Below are 27866 nucleotides of genomic sequence, written 5' to 3'. Positions count from 1 at the left end.
TGTAGTGACTTGCACCCAACCGTGTAGATATTGTCCGCTTTGAGCCCAAATGAACTCTTATGACTTTAAAACGCATTTACATGGTTAAGGGGGGCTCATACTTCTATAGTATTAAAAACTTTCTCTCATATCTAATATGAGAGATCACAAAATAATGAAACTATATATAATTCAATGGCCCCCATGGCATCCATAGCAAACAAGAGGGCATGGGTTTAAGTTTGGATAGTGCTTGGTTGTATGAATTTTTATTTTTTTTTATTTTTTGTAACAATCCTAATCAAATCATGTAGATATTATTTGCTCTAGACCCAAAAAGGTCTTCATAGCCTTAAAATGTGTCTACATATTTAAGAGGAACTCATACTTATATAATGCAAAAAAATTTATTCTTTATCCAATGTGGAATATCACAAACACCTCTCATGTAGACACAATGTTCTTGTTGTGTCCCATAAGATTATAGGGCTAAACAAACAAAAATCTTTCACATGGCCAAATAAACCCTCACACAAGGTCTAAAACCTAATTCTAATACCATTTATAACGACTTATACTCAATCGTATAAATATTATCCACTTTTAGTCCAAATGTCCCTCATGACTTTAAAACACATTTACATGGTTATAAGAGACTCATATTCATATAATGTTAAAAATTTTATCCCCTATCCAATATGAAACATCACGTTCTATTATATTTTTCATAATAAAACCAAACATGAGAAAATAATTTTCTTTAATATTTATTTTCTCTTTATTATTTTTCAAGAACCATACATAAAAATTAGAAGGAAAAAAAAGTAACAAAAAAAACATAAAATAAATTTAAAATCACTAAATTATTTTTATATATTACTCTAAATTCATTTTACTTATTTGAAAATTTTTATAATAATAATAGAAAATACATCATTTTTAACTAATATTAATTATATTTTATTCTTTTTTCACAATGAAATTAGAGAAATTCTTAATTTTTTTTCCAAACATACCATAAATATTTTTTGTATTTTATGTAAAGGTTATTATTATTTTTTATTTTTAAAAAACATAAAAAAAAAAAATCTATTTAAACACACACCAAGTGAACGGAGGCTAATTAAATATTTTTTTTTTTTTTGAAATTACGAGAATCCATGCTGCTCAAAGCATGAGATGCCAGGACCGGCAACTCCGGTTCTGTTGCGGCCACGTACAGAGGTTCTGTTGCGGCCACGTACAGAGCGGTTAGCAACCGTTATTTTTCAAACTACACAGACAACAGAACCCTAGAAACCACTTCGCTTGCAAAATCGATTCTCTGCAGTCTCTTCAATGCGGTTCCAAATCTTTTCGCTCTTCCTTCTCCAATCAGCTTCGATTGTTTCTCTGTCCGTGCAATTCCAGAATAACTCTGCAAATGCACCATCATTTTCAGGTCTCACGCACACTCTCTCTTAATTTGCCCTTTTTGAAATTTTCTTTCCTTGTAGTACTGTTTGTTTAAGTAGAAATCAGTTTATTGGAAAACTGAGGTGCAATTCAATAATGATAGCAATTCCTCTTTATTTTTCTAGAAATTGTTTCTCTATGACGCTCTGTTTGGTTGCTGAGAAAACCAAAGGAAAAAGGAAAGAAAGGAAAATCTGTCTTCATGTTGTCACTAGAACTAAGCCAATTGTGTTGAGGTTTCTGTTCTGGCAGATCCAAGCACTGACTACTTGTCCTCAGCAACCAATCAGAAGTTAAATTAAGACAAGACACAATATATTCAGTAAGGAAAAAGTACTGAGATAGTTTTAGCTGCTATAGTCAGCCTTAAAATGGATTATTTGAAGGGACGACTGGAAGATAAGTTGCTGGGGAAATAGCTCTGTAGCAATTTGAAACAAACTGTTTCAACCTCAGATTATTGACATTTATCTAAAATTGGATTCCGATATTTGCCAGGAAATAGACTAGCCCATTATTAACATAGCACTTGATTACACAATTGTACTAGAAATTGTATTTGAATAAATCTGGCATGGTTTCAACTTTCAATGAATGAAACAGAAGTGAGGTCACATATTGGAAAATGAAAATGCAAAAATTGTAATGGAAAAAAATCCCAATTCCTTTTGATGGTATCAGAAGCTGAATGGGCTACTTTGAAATTCTATTTAAAAACTGATAAATTGTTTCAATTATGAGGGGTAGTTATGCAACCTATAAAAAGTTCTCAAATCTGTGGGGGTACATATAACATATTGATATGAGTCTTTTGTATGAATTCATCACTGCGGATAAAGATGGTTTGTAATACAGTTTCTTCTGTTTCAGCACAGGGGCCTTCCCAAAAAACTGCTTGCAGGCTTTCCAATCCTCTAATTGGATATGATGGGAGGGTATATACTTGTTCTGAAAGGAACCTATTTGCTTTTGAACGGAATGGTTCTATTTCTTGGACTGTCCCTCTAAACTATACATGCAATGTTGGTATAGCTCCAGTTCATGGAGATAGAGGGAAGGTAAGAGATCTGGCTTGATTTGCTTCATTCAAATCTCTCTCACTAATTGCTGTTACATATTCAGCACATATCCAACAAATGCAATGCCCAGATATGATGCATTAACCTGGAAAAAGTAAACTCAGATTAGCAGATACTTAAGATTCGTCAAGTTCCTGACCGGATTGTACATCAATTGAAATACTAATATGAAGTAACATTCATGCAAAACCATCATTTGAAGAAAAAAAGCTTAGGATCTTCAATGCTTTATAGACACATGGAATTTGTGTGTTGAGGAAGTAGGTAATAGGTTGAGGCACTAACCTCATTAAGCACTTGGATTAGATATATTACATCGTGACTGCCAAGATTTTCGAGGAGAATTTCAAGGGAAGGACTCTATTGATGGTAGAGATTGTTAATCAGCCTGTTTTATTTTTTTTTAATCTGGGGGTGGGGGGCAATTGTTATGGAGTAGAGCACTGAAAAATCAAAAAACAACTTGCTTATTGAGACCAAGGATGTTAAGATGTAAAGTGAAATGAGTAAGATGGATAATATCAGGATGATCCACAATAGGAAGCCTAAGAGAACCCTCAAGATGATATGATAGAGGCTAAGTAATTAAGAAGGTCACATCTTGTGCTCCAAAGATGCATAACTAGAGGTGTTCTGGCACAGATTGAAAACAACAAGATCAGATAGTGATGACTGAAAAAAGTGGCATTACATGGTCTAATAGAAGGCTAGCAGACCATGGTGGATAAGGATTTATGCAGCTGACTCCAAATAATTGGAATAAAGATGGATGAGGATGATGAGGATAACCCAATATGCTCAACTATAAAATGTTTTATTAATCTCTTGGTGGAAGGATCTAACACTGTTAAACCTGGTTACTGCTGCTGAGTGCTGACAAGTCAATGACAGCCAACTCCTCTATTCTCTAGAATGAGACATCTGCTGCTATATTTCTATTCTCTTCCTATGCCTGAGCCATTATTGGTGTTAAAGAATTTCACCAGAAGCAGTTGAAAATTCAATTCATATTTTCTATTCCCTTCTTATGCCTGTTGAAGAATTTTCCAGAAGCAGATGTAAATCAGATTTTTTCCCTTCTTATGCCTGTTCAAGAATTTTCCCAGAAGCAGATGAAAATCAGATTTTCTATTCGCTTATTAGTCCTGAGCCTTATAAAGACATAATGCTGTCAAACCTGGCTAACACTGCAGCCAAGGCAATAACAGTCAACTTTTCTTCTCTCTAGACTGGGATTTTTATTGCTATTTTTCTATTCCCTTCTTATGCCTGAGCCTTAATTGGTGTCCAAGAATTTCACTCAGAAGCAGATGAAAATTAGATTCATCATTCTATTTTGTGCTTATGCCTGGGCCTGTATAGCTGTTTGAGAATTTCACGCATAAGCGGATGAAAATTGGACTCACCTAAGAGCAGAAGGATCTCCTATTCCTTAGAAGGAAAGATATTTGGTCGTGAAATAAGGATTACGTGGAACAGAATTGAGTGGATGGTAGAGTCATGGAAACAACTGAACCTTTCTTTCCCTAGCCATGTCAGGTTAAGAATAATTATAGATTTTCCTTTGTCCTATAATAGTAATAATATCATGTAATGAGAGAAAATTTTGGCTTAAAGAGTTAAGAGCAGCCTGAACTTGATACATGATAGAGATACATCAATATGCCATTTTTTTCTCACATGCTTGTTCTCTGTAATTTTGCCTTAAGGTTCAATATCTGGTGAATAGCTCTATGAAAGCCCAGCTCATATGGAGCGAAAAGTTTGTCTCCTTATTAATATCTTTCATCCCAATATGAACCCATCATATGCTTTCCATAATCTCTTCTGCAACTCTCTTTGGTTATTGATTCTTGCAACCCTATTATTGGCAGATATATTTGGTTGCAGAAAACAGAGTAATGAAAATCAATCCTTCAAATATTGGAACAACTGAATCTGCTGCAGAAGTGTTCTTTGGTCCAGAACCAGGTCAAGAGGTATCAGGTGAAATTATAGGGCTCTCAGTGAGCACGTCAAGTTCGTCTGTATTTATTAATGTTAAAAACCGAGGACTCTTTGCATACAGTTTAGATGGACATCTGCGCTGGAGTGCTGGACCTGTGCTTTATCGATTTGGCTACCGTCAAGGTTGTAAGCAGAATGTTAAAGACTGTTATTTTTCTTCAATCCCAGTGATTGATCGATGTGAGGCTAGTATATATGTAAGGTCCACACATCTCTGTTCTGTTTCTTCCATTTTTCCAATTTTGGGTCTATAACTGTTTAGAGTCATTCTACGCTGTCAAATTCTTCTGCATGGCAAAAGTTTTGATGATGATGTGGGCAAGGGAAATAATTTTCTAAGGTCTTTTGATGACAAAAAGGTGTTGGTTTGGAGGTTCTCTGGAAAAATCACTACCTTAAAATCAGCATAATTTCACATCACCTCAGTATAGATTTCCTTGGTAAAGTCCGTTCCTTTTTCATGAGTTCATTTACATAGTTGAATGTTAAAGTTTTAAAAGTGGTTGACTACAAGCTGTTTTGTAGTCCGTTTGGTTGTGTACAACTGATCATGCTTCTAGGACTATTTTCTCTTTTTATATACATGAACTTGTATCTATGCTTTACCTCTGCAGATGTCAAATACAGAAGGAGAAATATATTCATTGTCAGTTCGTAGCCCTCAATTTAAATGGATCCAGGATTTTAGTTCATTTGACAAAGTTTTCACCATCACCCCTGGAAACAATGGCTGTCTGTATGTTACTGTACCAGTTAGAGTGCTTGTGTTGGCACTAGATGTTACTACCGGAAACATTCTGTGGCAGAGGAATACTGGACCATTAAGTACAACAGAATGTGCACCAGTTGTTGATTCAAATGGTAAATAAATGTTCCATGCATGTCTTGAACTATAGATTAATTTGATGGCTTCTCATGGAAATTTTGAATTGATAACTTGTGATGAATGAGAACTTGGGAACTATACATGTGTGTGTGTGTGTGTGTACATGACAAAGCTCGATAGGAATTTTTGAACTAAGTTGGGAAAATGGGATTAGAAGAGTGCTTGTTTGGGGTAGATGGAGGGGTTCAAGCAACATGTTAGTATATGAAACTATTTGTAACTATATTTAACAATTAAGACTAAATAAAGGTTTGTTGAACTATACTTGCTATATTTGAGTTGTGTGGTGAATGAGACTCTGGTGATTAATTTGGTACTGTTGTGGAACATAATGAACATGCTCAATTATTTCTTTTTCTTTTTGCTATGACAGGCTGGATATCTATTGGTTCTTTGGATGGGTTTCTATATTCATTTTCACCAACTGGGAGTTTAAAAAAATTCCCAAGAGCAGCTGTACTAGATTCTGTGGTTCAAGTTAGTCCACTTCTTGATTGCTCTGGCTATGCAGTTTATATCTCTCAGACAGAGATGGAGGAAAAGATTAGCCATGTCACTGGTGAATACACTTGTATCTCAGCATTGAAACCCAGAAATGTAGTATTCACAATGTTGGCTCCATCAACTGGCTCCACCTATTGGTCTGAAAGCTATCCTGGTGATTCCTATTTGTTGGAACTTTCCTGCGGATTTTAATTTTCACCAGCTGAAATTCACTTTCATACCCTAATTGCTTTCAGTGGTTTAATTAACAGGAAAGTTCTCATCCTTACTCGTCGAGACTGATCTGCAAAATTTTGTACTGGATGAGAGTGTCCTTCTTGCTTTCGTTGCTGCTTCAAGTGAGATTCTCTCAGTAAATAATTTACACTCCTCACAAAAAATTCTTTTTTATTTTTTATTTTTCCCTCCATTTTGGCTTGAAACTCTATACCTGTATAAAACTGTTTAGAAAATTGTAGGGAATTGTCATTTTCAAGTACTCACTAATCTTTTTTTTCTCCTTTTCCAGCCTGTCTTGAGATTTAGTGTCTTTAGACATCAGTTTAATGTGGATAAGTTGAAGGAACAATTGCATCTGGCCTCAAAGCTGGAGCACAAATTCTTATGCACCGTATTCCTATTGTATTTGTGAAGAAATCAGAAATTTTCATTCATCCGAAGTGTTCCAACCCTAGGTGATATATAGTAGTACATTTAGTAGTTTGCAGGTGCACTATTCCGGGCTAGAAAAATAGGAGCAAATTCTAACCTATCTAGAATATTAAATCTCTATAATTCAGGGATTGATTCTATCCTAATTTAAATCCCTAAAAATTAGGGATTACTTAACCACCAAAATGGTCTAATTTAGGTTAACAATATTTACAATTACCCGCAATCTCGTATTATGTGAAATTAGGTTCTCTCACATTCCCCCTCAATATGGTGATTCCCATCTTGCCAATGATAGTTTGAAAAATAGCACTGTTTAAACCTTTGGTTAGCATATATGCAAGTTGTCCTCTAGTGGATATAAAAAGAGTGCAAATCAATCCACCATCCAGTTTTTCTTTTATGAAGTGTATGTGCTTGGTACAATTGTGTTGCACTGGATTATGGGCAATATTAATTGTTGATTTGTTGTCACAATAGAGTCTCATAGGTCCTTCCCACTTAATTTTCGGATCTTCCAAAATTATTTGGAGCCATAAAAGCTCACAAACCCCTAGTTCCATTGCTCTAAATTCATCCTCTACAGTTGATCGAGTGATTACATTCTGCATCTTCTCCATGTTACAAGATTCCCTCTAAAGATTATCTAATAACCAAATGTGGATCTCCTATTAAGTAGAGACCCTACATAGTCGTCATTAGTGTATGCTTCAAGCATTAACCTCTCTCCCTTTTTGAACAATATCCCTTTTCCTGGTGCTCCCTTCAAGTGTAGTAAAATTTGATACATTGCTTGAAGATTTCTTTGGGATTGTGCATAAATTGGCTGACAATGTTGACTACATATATTATGTCCGACCTGGTATGCAGGAGAAAAATTAGTCTCCCAATGAGCCTTTCATACATGCCCCTGTCCATGACAGTGTCTCTATGAGCCTCTCTGAGTCTATTATTCTGTTCAATGGGTGGTTCTGTTGGTCTACACCTTGTTTTATTTCTCTTTCAACAGATCTAACACATACTTTTGTTGTGATATAAAAATTCCTTAATGAAAGTGAGCAACTTCAATACCCTGAAAGTACTTCAATTTTCCAAGCTCTTTTATCTTAAATTCCTTTACTAAACATTTTCTTAGGGCTTCTCTTCCTTCTAAATCATCTCCTGTTACTACAATATCATCAACATACACTAATAGGATCTTGGCTCCCCAAGGTAGAATGTTTAACAAACAATATGTGATCTCCTTGGCTTTGTATGTACCCTATCATAGCTTTCACACATCTCCCAAACCAAGTTCTAGGAGATTGTTTCAACCCATACAATGCCTTTTTGAGCTTACTTGTCATTTTTCCTTTTGAGTGTGATTCAAAATCGGGAGGGACTTCCATGTAAATTTCTTCATCAAGATCACCATGTAGAAAGGTGTTTTTAACATCAAACTGGTGTAAATTCCACTCATGATGTGCATCCAATGACAGAAGTCTTCTTATTATATTCATCTTCGCAACTGGAGTAAAAGTCTCAATATAGTCAATCCCATAGGTCTAAGTATATCCCTTTGCCACCGACCTAACTTTGTATCTTTCTAGGGTTCATCAGCTTTGTACTTTACCATAAAAATCCATTTACACCCAGTTAGACTCTTCCTTTTAGCATTTGTACTAACTTCCATGTCTTGTTCTTTTCAAGGGCCTCCATCTCCACTCTCACATCATTTTTCCACTCCTAATGATCTAATCCCTTGAATAAATTTCTTAGAATGGTTATACTATTTAGGAAAGTAAGAAAGGTCTTGGGTGTGTGACAATTTATCATAGGGCACAAAATAGGACAAAGGATATAAAGGAAATTGAGTGCCTTTTCTGGCGCCTTTTTGAATAGCAATGGGCAGATTACCATCATTAGAACTAGAATTCATTTCCAGATGAGATTCAAAACTACTAGTGATCTCGATACTAGGAGCTGGTTCTAACTCCTGGATTTGCATAGGTTGATCAATGGATCTTGTCCTTATGGAATAAACCTATAATGGACGAGTTGTACCTTGAACTTGTTTTCCTTTGCTGGATTTCTTGAGCTAGGTGTACCAGGCTTGGATTTGGAAGAATCAGAAAGGGGATGGTTGGTGTCGAAGGGAGAAGAAGGTTGTCTATGTTTGGGTGCATAGCCGAATGAATGAGAATGACTTGGAAGATCAAGCAAGAAGAGATCTTTTTCCTTATCTTCTATAACAGATGTCTCCCACTAAAGATAAAGATGAGAAAAGTAGGTTTCATTTGTAACAAAGGTAACATTAGCAGGGACATAAAATTTTCTTGTGGGGGGATAACACTAGTAACCATTTTGTGTGGAAGAATATCCCACAAAGATACATTTAAGAGCTCTTGGATCTAGTTTTCCCGATTATGAAAGTGAATGTGGACAAAAGAAACACACCCTAAGACTTTAGGAATGAGATGGTTGGTGGTGTTGAAGTCAGGAAAGAATTTTGAAAAGATTTGCATAAGATTTTTGAAATCAAGAACTCAGGAAGACAATCGATTTATGAGATGAGTAGCAGTTAGCACTACTTCTCCCAAATAGTTTTTGGAACATTATTGTGAAAAAGAAAGGCCCTAGTCACGGCTAGATGATGGTCATTTTTCCTTTCAGCCACCCCACTTTGTTGAGATGTGCTGATGGATGAGGACTCATGGATTATATCTTCCTTTTGAAAGTATGATGACAGAATTTGATTGAAATTATCTCTAGCATTATCTGATCTAAATCTCTTAATTTCAACACCGAATTGATTTTATTTTATTTTTTTTATCATTTTGTGAAAGGTTGGGAGAACTGAACATATATCTGATTTATTTTTCCCTAGGAAAGATTCATATTACATGGGTACAATCATCTATCAATGAAATAAACTAGTGAGCCTGGAAATATTAGGAACTAATGAAGGTTCCTAAATATCACTATAAATGAGTGAAAAAGGAATAGATATTCTTTTATTACTGATTAGAAAAGAAACATGTTTATGCTTTACAAGTTTAAACATCAGAGTGAAAATTTTCAACATCAATTGCTTCAAATAACAATGGAACATAAACTTAAGAACGCTAAAGAAAAAATGACCAAGATGATGATGATGAAACCAAACTTTATTCTTATTGGAAATGGCATACTAAAAAATTAGAGACAAAGGTAAGTGATTCTCCGTATTAGTTTGCCCACTTAGTTCTTCAAGATAGTAAAGTCCTTTTTGCTCCCTAGCATGTCCAATCATCTTTCCCATACCCTTGTCCTGAAAAAAAAAAAGGGATAAAATGTTACAATACAATTCAAATCTTTAGAAAGTTTATGGATTAATACAAGATTAGTGAACAATTTTGGAACATGGAGGACATTTTTTAGGATAAAGGACTGGTTTATGACATCTCCTTGGCCAATAATTGTTGTCAATGTAGTCAACAGTAGCAATTTTCTTACTACTAGGGCACAGGTTGTATGTGACAAACTTGTGTGAGGAATGGGTCATATGGTCAGTGGCCCTTGAGTCAATTACCCATGAGAAAGAAAAGGGGGTATTTAAGACACTAAATGCAAGAGAAAAAGGATACACACCTAAGAGTGCTAGTGAACAAGTATCTGCACCCATAGGTTTCTCTAGAGTTCCCAACAATGTTTTTAGCTTCCCATTCTCATCTCGATTGAACACACCTTCTTTATGATCTTCCTCTTTGTCTTGAGGGATTCCTTCACCAATGGATCGTGTATCCGTCATATGGGCCTATCCTTGCCCACTTTGATGGTTGTTTCTCACATTCTGGTTTCTGTTGGGCATTGATACAGTTTGTGGCCTTCCATGAAGTTTGTAGCAGCAATCTCTGATGTGGTGAGGCCTTTTGCAGTAGGTGTACCACAAGGTATCTTTATTTTTGCTTTTATGCTTTTAGAGAAATCCGATTGCTCATTGCTTCCACCAAACTGTTGTTGATCAGGATTAGAATTCTTCATGCCTTTTGAGACCATGGTCGAGCTTTCTGTTGACAAGGACAAAACCGTAACTCCTCTCCTTCCTCCCTCTACTCGGATTATAGCAATAGTCTCTTTTAGTGAAGGTAGATCTTCCTTTCCCAATACTTGAACTCAACCTAGATCAAACTTTATGTTTAATCCAGTGAGAGTCATAAATTCAGTCTTTTTCTACGAGTCTTTTAACCATAGTCGCATCCTCATTGCCCTTCAGTTGAATATACGGATAATGGTCCATCCCTTGCTACAAGATCTTCAGGAGATTGGCATACTCTGTGATTGATCAACTCCCTTGATTGGTGGTTGAGATCTTAGTTTTGATCTCATAGATATGTGCAGCATCACAAACCTTTGAGTAGGTTTGTTGAACTGCCTCCCAAATCTCCTTCAGGTGTCACTTATTCTAGGTAACATAGAATTCCATACCCAAGACATTACCATGGAATCCTTGGATCATACTTCGGTCTAGTTCCCAGAAGATGACTCAGGTTATCCTTCCCTTTTAGAAAGGTTTGAACAGCTTGAGACCACTTCAAGTAGTTTTTCTTATTTAGCCCATATGCTACCTGAACATTTCTGCAACTCTCCTGTTGATGATGAGTTTGTGTTTTCTGCCACTGTTAGTTTGGGATTGGATTTTTCAACGATTTCTGACATTATAACTCTTGGTTTTGGATATATATCAGGTAACCAAACCAAAGGTATAAACTGGGCTTGGTTTTGGATAGATATCAGGTAACCAAACCAAAAGTATAAACTGGGCTTTAAATAGAACTGCTAAAATGAAAGGACAACAGTAAGAAGGCAAATAAAAAGTTCAGCAACATTGACAGAGAAGGCTGAGAAAGAAGCTTGAAGGACAAAGACACAAGGCCAAAAAAATAAAAAAAAGGGAGTTCCCAGTGAGCCTAGTGCTCTAATACCATGTGAAGAAATCAAAATTTTTCATTCATCTGACTTTTTCCAACCCTAGGCAATATATAGCACATTTGGTATTTTACAGGTGCACGATTTAGGCTAGAAAATGGGAGCAGATTCTTCCCTATCTAGAATATTAATTCCCTATAATTTAGGGCTTGATTCTATCCTAACTTGAATCCCTAAAAGGATTACTTCACCATCGAAATGACCTAATCTAGGTTAACAATATTTACAATTACACACAATCTCCTATATGTGAACATTGGGTTTTCTCACAATATCACATTTATTTGTCAAGGAACCACCAGAAATGATAACTCTAGACTCTCTAATTGAATGATTTTTGTTACATTTTGTAAAAAATCTTCCACCGTCCAATTGAAACCGGTCTGGTCATCCTTTTTTAAATTATAGACATCTTAGATATGAGCCCTTTATTTTTGGGTCCCAATCTTTTTTTCGCTAGGTATGTGGAATTGTAGACTAAAGTGGAGTTCATGTAGAGGTCCCCTGCACCACTAAAGATGTTCCCAAGTTGACTACCATCAAATGGTAGTCTGAAAACTTATTTATGTACTTTTCAGCTTGAATCGGACTGTAGATGCTGTCTTCTTGCTCACCTGATATGATGCTTGGTATTTATGCATAAGTCGATACTCCCCTGTCAAGTAAACTTACTAAAATTCCGGAAATGAACACTTAATACAGGTCCTTTTTTTCTGAGTCATTCTAGAGACCTGATGAAATTGAATTTCTTCTTCAAGGTTAAAGATTTTATTTGTCATCTTCTTTAAAATTTTAGTGAGCTCTTAAGTATAACTCCAAGAGAGGAAATTTCTCATGTTTTATGTTGCTAATGCATTTTAACCTCTACTAATCTCAAAACTGAAAATTTCACTTTTTCCTATTTGATGCAGAGATTGGCAATCCGCTGCCATGTCGAACCACATGTAAGGAATCCCATAACTGCCTTCACATTTCCATGAACTTCATTATGTGTTTTATACTTTAATCCATCTGTTCCTACCAGATCAAAAGCTTGCAGCTAGTTGTTCCGAGGCAAGGCCCAAGTATCTCAGCATCTACACGGGTAAGTTGCAGCTACATGTGAAACATAGTGCATGAACTGCTTTGAATTGCCATTGCTGCTTTTCCCAGGTAATGAAAGGGCGATACTGTTGTTCTTGTTATTCGAATCTGCTGTCCTAGTCCTACTAGCTGGTCTTGTACGGTTCTGTTGTATATTTTGGAGGAAAAAGAAGCTTCAGGGTCAAGATCTCGGAAAATTCTTAGAAAAGCGGGTAAGCTTATGAGCTCTTCTGTTTGCTTCCATTTATTATGCTTCACTAAAGTGTGAGGGGCTGAATGCTATACAAGGTTAAAAAATGTTGCACAACAAAGAGGTGGGATTAAGATAACTTCTGTAGGATTTTGTAATAAAAAGAGGGTTTCTGTAGTGATATAAAAAGCATAACATTCTGCAGGCTTAGGGTCAGCTTGTTCCATGAGGTAGCCACTACTAGTCTGAAACATGGTTTCTTGGAGAAGAATGATTTTTCTACAGTAAAACTGTTGAATGCTATGGATATGCTTCTGACCTTCTTTACTCTTCAGCATTCTCTTCGACTCCAAAAAAAGGAATTTGACAGGACAATCACCGAGCTAGAGAAAAAGGCTGCAGAGGAAGCCTCCACCAGTGCAGTGCTTGAAAAATTAGGGGATTTGGTCCAGGAGAGGGAAGGCATACAGAGGAAGCTCTCAACAACGTACAGTTTGGGCAGGGATGTGACTGGCTTACACAGAAAAACTCTCCTCCCATTATATGATGGGAAAACAAGAAGCTATTCTTTTCAAGGTGCTAAGAAAGAGAGTGTTACAATTTTCCACACGGTAAGTGATGCCTCATCAGGAGAAAGCTACAGTGACCGAGAGATTAGCTGGCATTCCTTCGAAGACAAGGAGTCTGCAGCCAAGGCAAAAGCAAAGGCAAAGGCAAAGGCACCTATAGCAGATGGTAGCTCTAGTGATGATAGGATTTGCAAAGAAGATTATCTGGGAAGTTCATCTGAGCCGGCATCAAGCTCGACAAGTTCAATGAGCCCATTATTCATGGAGAAACCATTTGAAGAGCTGAGGGAGGTCAAACCAGCATGATAAAGGAGATGCAATGGAGTCGATGCAGAAGAGTGATATGAGCATATGGCTGAAGAGGAGATCCCTGTCTTCAACAAACTAGAAAGCGGAACCTTGTAATCTTAATCTTTAATCAACTAGAAGGCATCCTGATTTTTAGTTTCATTCTGATGTCTGACCAGTAATTATTTTCATGACTACAATGTTGAGTTGGTGTTTTGGATAATCTGTTTGATATGCCATGGTTAAATTCTTTGGTCTCTAGAAATGTTAGAGAGTGTGTTATATTCACCTGTGACTATGAGAATATATTTTAATTATTTTTTGTTGTTTTTATTTATTTTTTAAAAAATATTTTAAAAAATTATTATATAAATAAGAAAATAATTATATAATATATATAGATATATATATATATATATATATATATATATATATATATATATATATATATATTTTTGTGAAGAATGTAAATATACCTTGACGGTTCAAGTGAGAAAATTTCCACAGAATAAAGGCCAAAATCAAGTCCATAAAGTCAAATTGTGTTCTTAGTTCCTGAAACTCAGCAGAAAAGAGAAGGGAAAAGAAAAGGAGAGAAAAATAAAGTAGTCTATGATCCGTTAAATTCAGAGACGCATCTTCCTTAGAGGCAAAAGATGGGCAAGGGCATTTTGGTATGTTTGTTCTAAAATTGAATAGTCAAAAGGTCAAAAGAACGGTGGGCCACTGATCCGACGACCCAAAAAGCGCCACGTATAAATCTGTACCGCCAATTGTAACATAGAAAGTCAGGATTGCCCCGGATGATGGAACACCCTGTCGGCGATGCATCTGATCCTTTTCCCCTCCGCCCATAGACAAATGAAATCCCTGAGATCTATCATTGTTTCAGCTTTTCCTGAGATTTTTTCTTCAAAACCCTAATCTCTTACCCACCAAATTCCTGCAAATTTTCTCCCAGATTCAATCCGCCTTTGGCCTTGCCTCACGGTTTGTTGCTGAGATAAGGTAAGAAGAATGAAAGAATTTTACAGCTGAATTCTCTTTTTCTTTTATTCTTGTTGCTTTTCCGTTGAATTAGAATTTTCATTGCTCGGGAAACAAGAAATAAGGACCCTTTTGAACTGTTTGGCTTGGTTCAGGAGATTTGTTCTTTCTTAGATTTTTCCTAATATTTTTTATTTTAGGAAGCAAGAGCAAGGCCACAGAAGTTTTATTGGTTTTTATGGTACCTAGATAGCGTTACTATTTGAAAATTCAGTGAATTTAAATTGAAACACTTTTTTCCCACCAAAAGACCCAAGTTGTATAATTGGTCTTACAATAGAAAACATAGTGTGTAGACAAAGAAGGTGCTCTTTTGCTTCAATTGCGCTGTATTCTATGATTTTGGGTTTATTCTTTCGGATAAATTATGAGTTGATAAACTGGGATTTTGGGTTTTAGCTATGGGGCCATTGTATGGGTTATGGCGTAAGAATGGGACAAATTTTAGCAATTCAGATGAGATATATTTTCTTGTTTAAGTTGTGGGTTTATCAATTATTCATTGTGAGTTCTTCTGAGTTCAAATTTGCGTTATTAGTAGTCATTCGTTAGTGTAGATTGAATTCGGGAGACAAATCTAAATTGATCCCTTCAAATCCAGGAAGCAACATTATAATTTTTCAAGGGCATCACAAGGGCCAGTTCCTTTTTTGACTTCCTTGGCAATGCAATAGAATATGCAGTTGTTCTGAAACTAGAATTCTTATAAACTCCAAAAACTTCTCCCTAGTAATGAACTTATGGCTATTTTTGTGTTGGTGAGTATCCAAAATCTTATTTCCTGCTAACCAAGAATGCAAGTGGTGCCAAGTTGTGAACTCATAAAACCATTTTTAGTCAGACACGCTGAAAATTGCAGTCCACATCTTAATGGGTTTCTCTCTATTTTCATGACTTCCTTGTAAATGAATTTTTCTACCAATTCAAAGGATAAGAGATGTCAACTCAAGAAACCCTTTGTAGTTAGGCTTGGTAAGGCCATGATTTACAGTCCACAACCCAATGGGTTTTGTTACTTATTCATGATGGCATATGTTCCAAGGGATATACAAGATTATCCTTTTCAGTATCAAATCTATGGGGATGTCATTCATTAGGATGCCCTTATGTCCATGTGTCGAAATTAAAATAAGTAAACTGGATTTTTATTTTACTTGCTATTTATTATGATTTTGGTTTGTGAAGTCTTGTTTTCCCATTTTTACTGCTATAATTTTTCTTTTTTTCCTTTTTTGTTCCTTCTGGGACTTGAAAATGGAACCTTACACATTGCCGCCCCTTTTTATTCCTATAATTTAAAGGAGTACTTAAATATATGTGTTCATCTTGCTCACTGGTATTGGCATAATAAAGGCACAAAGCTTTTTCCTGGTGCAGGATAAAACAATTGTTGTCGTTGATCTTTTCAAATGATATTGAAAAATGTAGACTTTGCTCTTTGTCGGTTCATATGTGCTGCTTTGCTAGAAGCATTTATCAATGATCTTTTTTTTTTTTTTTCCTTTTTATGTTTTAAAAAGAAGCAAAAACATATCTTGCCAGCTAATGCTTTTCCACAATTGCATGTGTATTACCTATCACATTATTTAAAGCAGTTATTTATATTGGTCCATGATAGCTAGTGAGTTCTACATTTTACTTATGTTAGTACTGTCCTGGATATTTACCAAAAATAAAGATAAAACTTAATCTGAAAGGATGGACATACATACATACATGCATACATACATACATACATACATATATATATATATATATATAACTAAACTCTGTTGTTGCTGTAATTTCTTCATAATACCCTATGAGATTGGTATTACACTTAGGTTTATTTCACTAACAAAGATTTATTTCATGCAGTGTGATTTTTGTGGTCTTGTTACCACAAAAGCTACTTCTTGATTCAGATATGGGAACTGAGGAATTAATTAATCCCCCTGCACCCAGTGGTTCTGTTTGTGGAAGTGAGGACAATGAACTTCATAATTCTAATCCTGAGCCTGGTGAAGCTGATTCCAGTTCTAGTAATTCTGAGGTTAAAGAAGACAAACTGAACATTGAGAGCCTGATGCAAAACAAGGTCGATTTTGAAAAGGTGGATAGCCGACTTACACCAGGAGTTGTCCTTGACAAAGATTTGGTTGACAAGCAATTGACCTCTCAAGGGAGTGTTGAAGTGACTGAAACTATTGTAGTAACTAAATTAATTAATAGCTCCAGCTCTGGAGTGCCTACTGAGAATGGTTGTTTGACTGCTCCAGATGAAGGTCCCATTGGCAACCATATGATAGATGGCACTTGTATCCTGTTTCCTCCTTTGACATTCTTGGCTTAATTCCTTACAATTTGGGAATGTATTACAAATGGGGTTTGCTTTTCAACATGAAGATTGTGACATCCCTTGGATAGGAATGATTATGATACTGTTATATGTCTATGGAAATCAATGTCTGCCCTCTAGTTTATGTTGTATTACGTTTTCCATAATTCAACTTGGCAGCTATATCAGGTGTAAAGAGAGCACGACTGACAATTGATGAGCAGCAGCCGTCGGTGCATGTAATTTATAATTCCTTAACGAGGTACGATGGGAATAAACATTATTTCACAAAGGTGTAAAAGACAAAATAAAATGAAATAAGTGGTTTGGTTTGGTTACTTTTTAAGGTGTTCAGTTGTACACCTTAAGGAAGGACTTTCTGAGAGGCAGTATATACTAAAGAAATTAGTCTCATGGCTGACGTGTAATTGAATCAACTTTCTTTCCAGAGATAGTAAACGGAAGCTTGAGGAACTATTACAACAGTGGTCAGAGTGGCATGCTAAATATGTTTCTTCATCCCATGTAAGGCTCATTTCTCTTGACAGGTGAAAACTGTGGCTTTTAATTGGTTTTGTTTAGTATCTGAATAATGTTCCACTTATTGTTAATTAGAAATACTTTTTGTCTGTTTTAATTAGAACAAAGCTGTTAGAATATGAATGTGTTTATATGCTCAGACTGAATTAGTGTGACTGCTGCAAGTTAATAATGAATTTTTTTTTTCCTCCACCAGAATCTTTTCATGAAGAATTTTTATTGATTAATAACTTTATATCTCTAAACCCTTTGAGAAAGAATATCTAATGTAACTGAGGTTTATGGTGTAGACCTGCAGTTGCATAGTCTTTTTAGCCAATTTGGTTGATCAATTTAGAGAGTTCGGCCATTGGTCTCCAACCTGTAGGTTTGAGGCATAAATCTTCCTTTTTTTTTTTTTTTTTCTCCTAAGCAATGAAAATTGATTTTTAGTCAATGGTAGAGTTGGTGGGTGTGGGCCTAGATCAGTAGTAACCTCACATTGATATGTTTTTTATGCTCTCATCCTCAATAGTGCCATAAACAATTACAATAATGAAAACATAAAATTGGCTTCCATTTTAACAGCCTAACAAATTTCTTGACATCAGTGATGGGGAAAAATAACAAATTCAGTATATCAGTTTCATAAAACCAATGGTATCTACTGTGCCCTGTCCAACAAGCTAGGTTACAGCACCTCGTCCCAAAATCAAGCCTTGTGGCCAGTAGATACTCCTTAACAAGATTGTTGTTTTATCTATGATCAGCCTTCTGCTATCTTTGTATTTATGGAAGTAATTTGGTGTGTTCTGAACCCTTTGCTGTTTAATTTTTGGAAATTCTTATGTGGATATTAAGTATATTATGCAATCAATATATTTTTTTCTTTTGTTGATCGCATTTTTCCTACAAGTTGTTCAAGGAACCATCTGATATACTTTCTCAGGATCCTAAAGGACAGTTAGATTCTGGTGAAAAGACATACTTTCCCGCGCTACATGTTGGTCTGAATAAATCTTCTGCAGTGGTATGTTTCCTTTTCATGTATTTCTGCTCCTGCACATATGGTCACTATGGGCGTTCTTTGTATGTTTCATCTAAGGAATCATTTTATTTGTGTTAGTTTTAAATGTTTTTGTGCTTTATTCTTTAATGTTAATTTCCCTTTTATTTGTGTATTTCTGAGTAAGAACTTCATAAAGCATGACTTGACATAAATGAAATTCTGTGAATCATTTATCAGCTTCTTTGAAGTATTGTTCTGAAGAGACATAGTTATTGGGTTAAAACGCATATTGTTGTGTCTGGTGAAGTGGATTTCTTAGAGGTTATAAATTCTTGAGATTTAGTGTTGCTAGCCGCATTTTATGTGTGCTTAAAGTTTTCTCCAACTAATTTTAGTTATATGAGTGGACAAAAAATCCACCAGGAAAATAGTTTGGAAAGAAGCTATTGAATTATCAAGCAAAATGTGCCAATGTATGAGGAATGGATTAATTTTTTTTTAATATGTGATAAGGAGTTGATACCGGTGTTTGTATCCAAAATTCAAACCTTAAATAGAAAATGAAATGCATGCATGTTATGATGAACGTTAGAGAAATGATTACACATGCATGAACACATACCACAGTTTTTGGAACTGATTTTTCAATGCATAAGTACTAGGTTTATGTTTAAGGTTGTTGGCATTTATTCTAAACACAAAATTACAATTTTACTTGATTAAAAGAAGTATCTTATTTTGTACATGTATAAGAGGAGTAAAACACTCTTGTAAATTGTAATTATATTGAAATTACAAATGCTAACCAGGGTTTGATTGCAACATTTTATATCAGACACAATTTAAGGGTGTCAGACACATTAAATCTTTGTTTCATGCTTTCTAGTTATAGAATCATGGAACCTGCTGCTAAGCTCTCCTACCTTTCTTCTCTGGAAAACCTCCTGTTCTGGAAAGCTTTCATTTCTTTTTGAGGGCATCTCATGGTGAAAACATGTTCTTGTTACATATGTACGCAAAGTAAAAATAAAATGCTACATCAATCCAGGAGAACCAGTTCCTGGAACAAAACTTCCCAGGTGTTATGAATCCCATATAAAAACTGATATGTTTTATCAGTTTGTACTTTCTCATTTGTTAGGAATTTGATGATATCCGAATGCAGGAACTTTGTTTTGTCTTTCTTCACAATTTGTTGTTCTTTTATGGTTTTAGATTTTTTTTATCCTTTAGTACTCTTTGACCTGCAGTCTTTTTGGGTAGACAACCAAACAAGGAAACAACAAGACAAGGAGTTTATTTCATTGGATGGTGATTCGGTTCCCCTTTATGATCGTGGATTTGCATTGGGTTTGGTTTCAGAGGATGGTCAGAGTAAACCAGAGGGGTAAATGCTATTTGTTTTGTTTATTAATATGCATACTTAGTCATTGATTGATTTGGAAAATAAATGAGATCATCCTATGGCTTTCTGAGCTAGATCTATTTACCTTTTTTTTTTCCCTCAAAACATGTATTATGTACTTTTTTTGGGTAAACTGTAAATTCTATTCAGAACATATAAATTTGTTAAATCGATAAAACATCTCAGTGATGATTGAGATCAAAGTTGGTGTTATATCGTCATCCCTGGAGTTCCATAATGTGGCTTACAACAAATTTTGTTTGTTGATTGTCAGCTTCCTTGTTTTTATGAGCAGATAAAACTCATAAAAAAGCACAACATTAATGATTTTCTTCTGTTCTGGCTGTTATTCTTGTGTTCATTAATGCAATGAGTGCAAATATTCACCCGCTTTTGTTGACTTATTCACAAATTTTCAAATTTTTATTGTTTTGACCAGATCTTGCATTCCACAACTGCAGGTTTTCTTGTGATTTACTCTAGATATAATGCATTTCCATCTCTGTTATTTGTATGTGTATATATATATATTATCAGTTAGGTCTTTTGGTATTGGTTTTGGAGCACATTGATACTGTTGAACACTTTGGTCACTTATGTGTGGTGCTAAGAGATGATCTCTGTTGTTTGATAATTTTACTGCCTTTGTTGATATCTGTCATCATGTTCAGCACATTATCTTTTTGTGGATGTAAGTACAAAAGGAAAAGTATTTTTCTTTTTTTAAATAAAGTAATACCTTGTAAGATAACATCAATAAGAGGCATTACCCCCACATTGCATGGGAGTTATACAAGCAATCTCCAAGCAACAACAGTCGGAGCAATGGGCTTTAAGCCTCCCACAGACCATCAATAGAGTCAATAAAAAAGTAATAAATAAACTAAACTTTGCCAGAAGATAAAGTAACAAAAAATAGGATTCTGGGAACTTCATCTATCTCAAAAACTTTGTCCACAGGTTTGCTTAGTAAACAGAAACTACATAGCCCTTTTAACCCTTTAGGGGGCATGACAAACTTGTCTGTGATAATGATGCCATAAATATGATTGATAACATTGTCAAGTGCTTTAGGAGAAATGCAATGTACAAAGACTGAGCTCAGGTATTGTCTAATTTTTCGGTTAATAGAGGGCAAAAGTGTTTTGGAAATTTACTGTTTGATAGACAAGGGCCTATTCTGCATTGAAATCCTTGATCCAACCTCCCAGAACATGGTTTGGATCCTTATCATAGTGAGACACATTCCAGACCTGTGAAGCTCTATTTTGCAGACTGGAGTACTTCATTCCATTGATTGGATATTTATCTTATCGAGCATGCAGTTTCATGTTTGTTCTGGAGAATCTCCTCTGTATGTATGATATACTAGTCTTGCTGAAGTCTCATACATATGATATGTTTCCTTACATTTATATTTTGCTTATTTGTAGAGCCTTGGAAATAATAGATGCTTCCCGTTGTTTCAATTGTGGTTCCTACAATCATTCTATGAAGGAATGCCCAAAGCCCCGTGACAATGTTGCTGTTAATAATGCTCGCAAACAACATAAGTCCAGACGTAATCAGAATCCTGGATCTCGTAACCCAACTCGATATTATCAAAATTCCCCTGGTGGAAGGTATGATGGTTTAAGGCCAGGTGCTCTTGGGGTTGAAACACGTGAGCTTTTGGGCCTTGGGGTAATGTAACTCACTCTTTTCTACAGAAGAAGGCTGTCTTTGTTTTCTTTAGTTATGTTTCTATGCGGGCATTAATTACAGTGGAGTACAAGATTTTACTCTTTGCATGTGCATGGACTCTTATGTCTACAATTTTGAATCCTGGATATGTATTCCCTAAATTGCATTACTTATGAAGTTATTCAAACAGCTGAATCATTCTTTATGTCAAACATACATTTAAATACAACTTTTATTTAGGAAAATTTCCCCAGAAACTGTCCCAAAAGAACTTTTTACTTTTATCTTTTTATATCTGAAAACATGGGCATAACATTTTTCAGCAGATAAACTGATATGCAATGATACCCATCATCTCTGTGGGTTAGAGGTTTTCCTGGATGAATTAGTTTTTTCTCTTAACTTTTTTCTAACCGAAAGATATGTTCTCTTTTTTCCCTTTCTTCATCCTTCGTTTGGTAATGACTGTCCAAAATCGTAGAAAAGTATTAACAGCAATCAATTTGACTGAAGCTTTTTTCTAATCATCAAACCGGGTTTGCATTAACATTCACAACCCATCAAATAAAAAATTGCAAAATTTAAGCAACAAAAAAACATTAAATTTAGTCAAGACTATTATAATGTCAACCAATAATGTTATAATATCCCATAGTACAAGAATCAAACTTAGATTTTGTTCTAATAACTTAATATTTCTTGATAGGCATTCAAATCATTGATCTTAGTATTATAAAACTCAAAACAAGAAAAATCCTTAAAGAAACATGAATCTAATTGGGTATTTTTCTGTAGGTGAAGCATTGGTAGGTTGATTTGCCAAATGCCAAGAGACACAAGCTTTGCTTTTCCTTGGAAATCTTATTTTTCAAACTTCTAGGAAGCTAGAATTTGGTTACAAGTTATCAATTAACCCAAAAACATAAATTATTAGGTAACAGGGGCCAGCTATGCATATCAAACTAATTTTGGCTATGGCTTTAACACCTTACCTCATGGCAGTTGTCTTTAGATTTGTATGTGGGCTTAATAAATGAGGGAAATAAACATCAATGGTGAGGTTCAAACTCATGACTTCATGTAAACCAAGGTTCCGATACCATATTAAGCTACCAAATAATCTATAAGTTTAAGCTGTGAGGTGGCAGGGGCCAAATAACAACCATTGAGCAATTTGGGCTCTAGCCCTAACATTATACATGAAATATTACTCCTAATCAAGCAAAGACAACAAAGATTATACAACACTTAGGTTTCTTACCTCAAATATTTTGACCTTTGAAGGGTTAGATACTTGATTAAAACTGAAGGCTTTGCTTATTTTGTCCTTAATTTAATGCACGCTAATAAAAAAAGGGTTGAGAGGTTTTGGAGCATAAAAATTTGACATCAAAATAGAAAGAAGAAAATGAGGTTGAAAAACCATTTTATTCTTCCTTCGGATGGCAGCATCCTCAAATAGATTTACTGATTGTAATGGCCATTGTGATTTTATGGTAACAAAAAGCGGTTCCATAGAAGGTTGGTTAAGTGGAAGAGACAATACATATCCAAAGGAGGGAGAACGACCCTAATTTGAAGCACATTGTCAAATTTGCCCATTTATTTTATGTCTTTTTTTTATTTTTTTGATAAGTTTATGTCTTTGTTGTCCATGCTCAGCTCAGTTAGACAAAGGCTAGAGCATATTCAGATGAACTTCCTTTGGGGAGGTGGGAATTTGGAGTGGAAACCACATTTAGTAAGATGGGAGTTGGTGTGCCTAAGTAAGAAGAAAGGGGGTTTAGAGGTCAAGTGCCTTTCCACCCTAAATAATGCTCTTCTTGGCAAATGGAATTGGCGGTTCGCAAATAAGAGAGGTGCTTTGTGGAATCAAGTGATTTGAGGGAAGTATGAGGAAGAAAGTGGAGGATAGTGCTTTCGAGAGATGAAAGAGGTGTATGGTGTTGGGTTGTGGAAAGGGATAAGGATGGACTAGCATCTTGTAAGAACTAGGATTTCCTTCGTAGTGGATAATGAGCAAAGGGTGAGATTTTGGAGGGATGAGTGGTGTGGGGATTCTCCTTTGTGCGTGTCCTCCGTCCTTGTTTGCTTTAGTTGTTGATAAGGAGGTGTGGTTGGTGGATTTTTGGGACTCCTCAGCTAAAGAGGTGGAAAGCTTTTTCGTGCGGTTGCATGGGAAGAGAGTGTCTCGTAACATGGAAGACACGGTGCTTTGGACTGAAATAAAGAGTGGGAAATTCTTGGTCAAATCTCTCTACAATGTTTTAGAGTAGGGCAACTCTTCTTCGTTCCCCTCAAGTTGCATTTGGAACATGTGGGTGCAGCCCAAGATTAACTTCTTTGCTTGGGAGGCTACATGGGGTAAAGCTTTAACATTGGATTTAATTAAAAAAAGAGGGCAGGCCTTGGCAAATAGATGTTTTTTTGGCCATGAGAAGGAAGAGACTATAGACTACCTTCTTCTTCATTGTACTAAAACAAGGGTCTTGTGGGAGTTGGTATTTTCTTTAGTGGGGGTATCATGGGTGTTTCCTTCTTTAGTTAGAGAGACTCTTCTCAGTTGTCATGGATTGTTTGTAGGCAGAAAGCGTAAGAAGGTTTGGAGAGTAGCTCTTCTACACATCTTTTGGACGGTTTGGAAGGTGAGAAATCAAATGGCTTTCGATGATGACGTGCTTTCGATCCAAAAACTAAAATATTTTTTTGTTTTTTCCCTTTAGTCAAAGGCAAAGTTGTTTATAGTTGATCACCCTCTAACTTTAGTTAGTTTTGTTGATTGGTTGGACTCTAGTTAAGGTTGTTTTAAACCTGTTTGGGTGATTGTTTCCTTTTCCTTTTTTGACAAGTTTGGCGGTGGGCGTATAGGTATTGTATACCTTGAGTCACTCTTTTAATGTCTCTTTTTTAATAGATCTTTTACTTTACCTGTCAAAAAAAAAAAAATGGTAACAAAGAGGCTGTTAATGTAATGAATCTTTGGTAGAGTTGTCTTAGCCATCATGATAGTTCCAATTCCCTCTGATTCTGTTACGTAATGGCCATTATCAAGTGTTATTTATGAAACTATTGACTTCTATTTTTAATTATGTGACAATGGATGAATTGCATTTGTCAGTTGGCTTGTAACGGTAACTGTAAATCTGGTAGCCAAAGTTTCCAATTTGCAGTGGAATTTGGCCTTTTGTGTTTCAAGGCTCATTAATGTTGAAACACTTTCATGTGTTATGCAGGAGCTTGATCCACCTCCTTGGCTTAACCGAATGCGAGAAATGGGTTACCCACCAGGATATCTAGGTGACGATACTTTACCATAAATATAGTTACCTAATTTGTTCTTGTTCTGGATGCATTTCTTTGGCTGTTGGTTTTCCATTATCAGTTTTATGATTTATCATTTAGATGGTAGGCACACTGCACACATACTGGCAAAAGAACTGTCCACTCCTGCATTCTCTTACATCTGCACTCCAAATCCACAATTTTCTCTTTATACTTCAACACTCTCTCCCGCAAATCATCTTTTGGAGACGTGGCTGATCAAGGTTGGACTATGATTCTTTGGGAGATTTAGTCTTTGACTTGAAAAAACCAGGATAATTTATTTTGTGCTCCATATATGGGGATTAACATAAATTCCTATTGCTGGTGCTCTGCAAATTTAGGGCCCATGAAAGTATATGGGGATGGGAGTTGGAACTCTTGTGACATGTTATGAGCTAATTTCACATAATGTTAGGGCTATGCATAAATTCCATGAAATTTGCAATTATGTGTTAATCTCCATGGATGTCGGACGGTCATCATGCTGATGCAGTGGACAGGAGGGGCCTTGTGCCCTGTTCTCAAATTCTGACAGGCATGATTTATGATTGTTGCTTTGGCAGAAGGTCTATGTGATCTAAATTCAAACTTCATTTGTGATTAATAACGTTGGTGGACATTTTTTCAGATCCGGAAGAAGAGGAGCAACCATCAGGGATCACAATATATGCAGATGAAGAAGTGAAGGACGAGCAGGAGGATGGAGAAATTCTTGAAACAGAGTATCTTGAGCCCCAGAGGAAAATGAGTGTTGAATTTCCAGGAATAAATGCACCAATTCCAAAGAATGCAGATGAAAGACGTTGGGCGGCTGGGAGCCGACCACACCGCAGATTGAACCATTCCTATGAACCTAGCAGCAGAAGGAATTCCCATGAGCAAAGGTGGTCAAGGGATTACAGAGATGATGGGCCTTGTGATAGTGACATGGAAATCAGCCCCCCCAGGTCTAGTTACCCACCAAGGCATGGTGGCATTGACTCTAGTTACACTTCCTACAGTACAAGAGGTAACATTCCGAGACCTAGAAGCCCTAATTTTGGGAGGTCTCTATCTGACAGAGGTGGGAGGAGCTCTTTGGTCCATGAAGATTCATTAGGTTATAATTCATATAGTTCTTTATCATATTCATCATCAAGCAGTCGACTTTCACCGCATAATTATGGTTCAGCCAGTTACGAAAATAATATTGATGACAGGTGGAATGGTTCATCATCTTGGAGTAATAAAGATAGGCATAGACATGATGAACATCGATATCATAGTAGGAGGTGAATGTAAAAGAAGCTGTGGATATACTCTTGGTAAGACCAGCAAGTAGAGGGTGTTTATGTACAGAAATTAGACATGTACATTGATGAGATTAGATTGGTTGGTGAAAGATGTACCCTTTTAGTTCAATAGTTCCCTGATTGTTGAACAAGTCTCACCTGTCATTTGAATTTGAGGTAGTAACACCTTAAAACACTTTTCTGGATATGTTTTGTAAAACAGATAAGGTAAATGTTGGGATTTCTTCTCTCTTTTTTCTTTTGTTTTTGTGCTGACTCTGTAATTGGAATTCGTTATAAATTATTCTAAGAACTAAGAAAACAATGAAAAATGCCTTTGTATTACCCTAAATCTAAACTTTAGCTTTATCATCATTTCCCCTCCAATTGTTCATGTTATTAGAATTTAGTTTTCAAAAATTAAATTTTGATAACTGTGGTTGTGAGGCAGCCCTCTTGGATGCAGCTCTTTATAATTTAATTAGAGCCAGAGTAGGGCAGGTTTCAAGTGGAAAATGGGAGGAATTCAGTGATGTATCACCTATTCTTAGTAGTTTAACACTTTGTATCTGATGTCCCCAATGTTAATAAACTATCTTAATTTACAGAGTGTTATTATTGATTTGGTCATTTGGTCATGCAGTGTTATTATTGATTTGATCAATTATTCGCCAATCCTTCACAGCTCCAAGGACAGTTTCAAGGAAATCTTACTCAATTTTAAGGAGATTTTTCTCATGAAGATTACTCTCAATATGAGTGACTCAACAATGGTAGATCTCAGAAGTTAGCAATACTTGCCACTCCTGAGTCAGTTTATGGCACCAACTGGTATCCAAATTCTGGGACTACAAATCATCTTACTGCAGATGCAAACAATTTGATAGCCAAGAATTAGTTTATGAGTAATGGTGAGGGTTCACTTATCAAACATGTTGGTCACTCAAGTCTTTCATCACCTTTCCTTGCATCAAAATCATTTTCTTTAAACCTTCTTCTTCTTCATGTTCCTAACTTATCAGAAATCTTATCTGTGTCTAAGTTTGCCAATGATAACAGTGTCTACTTTGAGTTTCATCTATGTTTTTGTTTTGTCAAAGACCAGGTTACAAAAATGACTCTTCTGGAAGGGAGGCTTAAAGCTTAAAGCTCCAAGGTCTTGTTATATTTATATAAATATATATATATATATATATTGTTGGTTAAAAAATAAAGTGTAAGAAGAGTTACACTTTTGAAAATAACTTTTGGAAAATAAAGTGTAAGAAAGGTTACACTTTTAATGTGTGAATTAAACACATGATTAAGTTTTGAAATGTTACAAAACTTGAAAGGTTGAGGAAGACAATGAGTCTTCTCATTTTTGTAACTTTATAAACTTAAGAGGTTAAGTGTAAGAGAGTTACACATTTGAGATTAAATCATGTTTAATGTGTGAATTAAACATATGATTTAATTTTGAATGTTACAAAGATGAAGAGATTGAGGAAGACAATGAGTTTTTTCTCATCCTTGTAACCTTTTTTCAACCCTAAGAGTGCTATATATATGACTTTTCTTCTTTTTGAAATCTCATGCATAAAAGTGAAAAGGCTTGATCAATCCCAAGACTATTTCCATTTAGTTCCCAAAAAATTTCTAGAGGTGGGAGGA

General features: G+C 35.6%; 2 protein-coding genes across 6 annotated transcripts; both read left to right on the top strand.

Moving 5' to 3' along the window:
• The first annotated feature begins 1119 nt into the window (after positions 1 to 1119).
• LOC100253124 (protein GAMETE EXPRESSED 3) lies at positions 1120 to 13903 on the top strand. Of its 4 annotated transcripts, XM_010662207.3 has the most exons (11): positions 1120 to 1420; positions 2305 to 2492; positions 4388 to 4499; positions 4587 to 4717; positions 5135 to 5381; positions 5780 to 6064; positions 6162 to 6248; positions 12420 to 12452; positions 12533 to 12592; positions 12661 to 12803; positions 13117 to 13903. In XM_010662207.3, exons 1-11 carry the CDS (start codon positions 1318 to 1320, stop codon positions 13654 to 13656), a joined length of 1929 nt encoding a protein of 642 aa, XP_010660509.2. In that variant the 5' UTR covers positions 1120 to 1317; the 3' UTR covers positions 13657 to 13903. The 4 variants fall into 4 exon arrangements, with proteins under 4 accessions (XP_010660509.2, XP_019080240.1, XP_019080239.1 ...); XM_019224695.2 differs by having other exon boundaries at positions 2310 to 2492; positions 4388 to 4717; XM_019224694.2 differs by having other exon boundaries at positions 4388 to 4717.
• A 277-nt stretch (positions 13904 to 14180) lies between these two features.
• LOC100247996 (uncharacterized) lies at positions 14181 to 26472 on the top strand. 2 transcript variants are annotated; one of them, XM_002279521.5, is made up of 9 exons: positions 14181 to 14646; positions 16543 to 16982; positions 17183 to 17264; positions 17452 to 17527; positions 18471 to 18551; positions 19781 to 19917; positions 21369 to 21618; positions 24852 to 24915; positions 25571 to 26472. In XM_002279521.5, the coding sequence occupies exons 2-9, from the start codon at positions 16592 to 16594 to the stop codon at positions 26215 to 26217; spliced, it is 1728 nt and encodes a 575-aa protein (XP_002279557.2). In that variant the 5' UTR covers positions 14181 to 14646; positions 16543 to 16591; the 3' UTR covers positions 26218 to 26472. The 2 variants fall into 2 exon arrangements, with proteins under 2 accessions (XP_002279557.2, XP_019080721.1); XM_019225176.2 differs by having other exon boundaries at positions 14188 to 14646; positions 17192 to 17264.
• Positions 26473 to 27866: the final 1394 nt, after the last annotated feature.

The sequence above is a fragment of the Vitis vinifera genome, chromosome 14, assembly GCF_030704535.1.
Source record: "Vitis vinifera cultivar Pinot Noir 40024 chromosome 14, ASM3070453v1".
NCBI classification, from domain to species: Eukaryota; Viridiplantae; Streptophyta; class Magnoliopsida; order Vitales; family Vitaceae; genus Vitis; species Vitis vinifera.
The sequence above is the reverse complement of the archived record's forward strand: the minus strand, read 5'-3'. Positions and strand labels throughout refer to the sequence as shown.

Excerpts from the sequence above, each read along its gene's own strand:
- LOC100253124 (XM_019224694.2), top strand. The coding sequence starts at position 1,318 with ATGCGGTTCCAAATCTTTTCGCTCTTCCTTCTCCAATCAGCTTCGATT. Across the intron at positions 2,493-4,387 it reads TTCATGGAGATAGAGGGAAG|ATATATTTGGTTGCAGAAAA; the intron begins GTAAGAGATCTG and ends TATTATTGGCAG. Across the intron at positions 5,382-5,779 it reads ACCAGTTGTTGATTCAAATG|GCTGGATATCTATTGGTTCT; the intron begins GTAAATAAATGT and ends TTGCTATGACAG.
- LOC100247996 (XM_002279521.5), top strand. The coding sequence starts at position 16,592 with ATGGGAACTGAGGAATTAATTAATCCCCCTGCACCCAGTGGTTCTGTT. Across the intron at positions 19,918-21,368 it reads GGTCAGAGTAAACCAGAGGG|AGCCTTGGAAATAATAGATG; the intron begins GTAAATGCTATT and ends GCTTATTTGTAG. Across the intron at positions 24,916-25,570 it reads TTACCCACCAGGATATCTAG|ATCCGGAAGAAGAGGAGCAA; the intron begins GTGACGATACTT and ends ACATTTTTTCAG.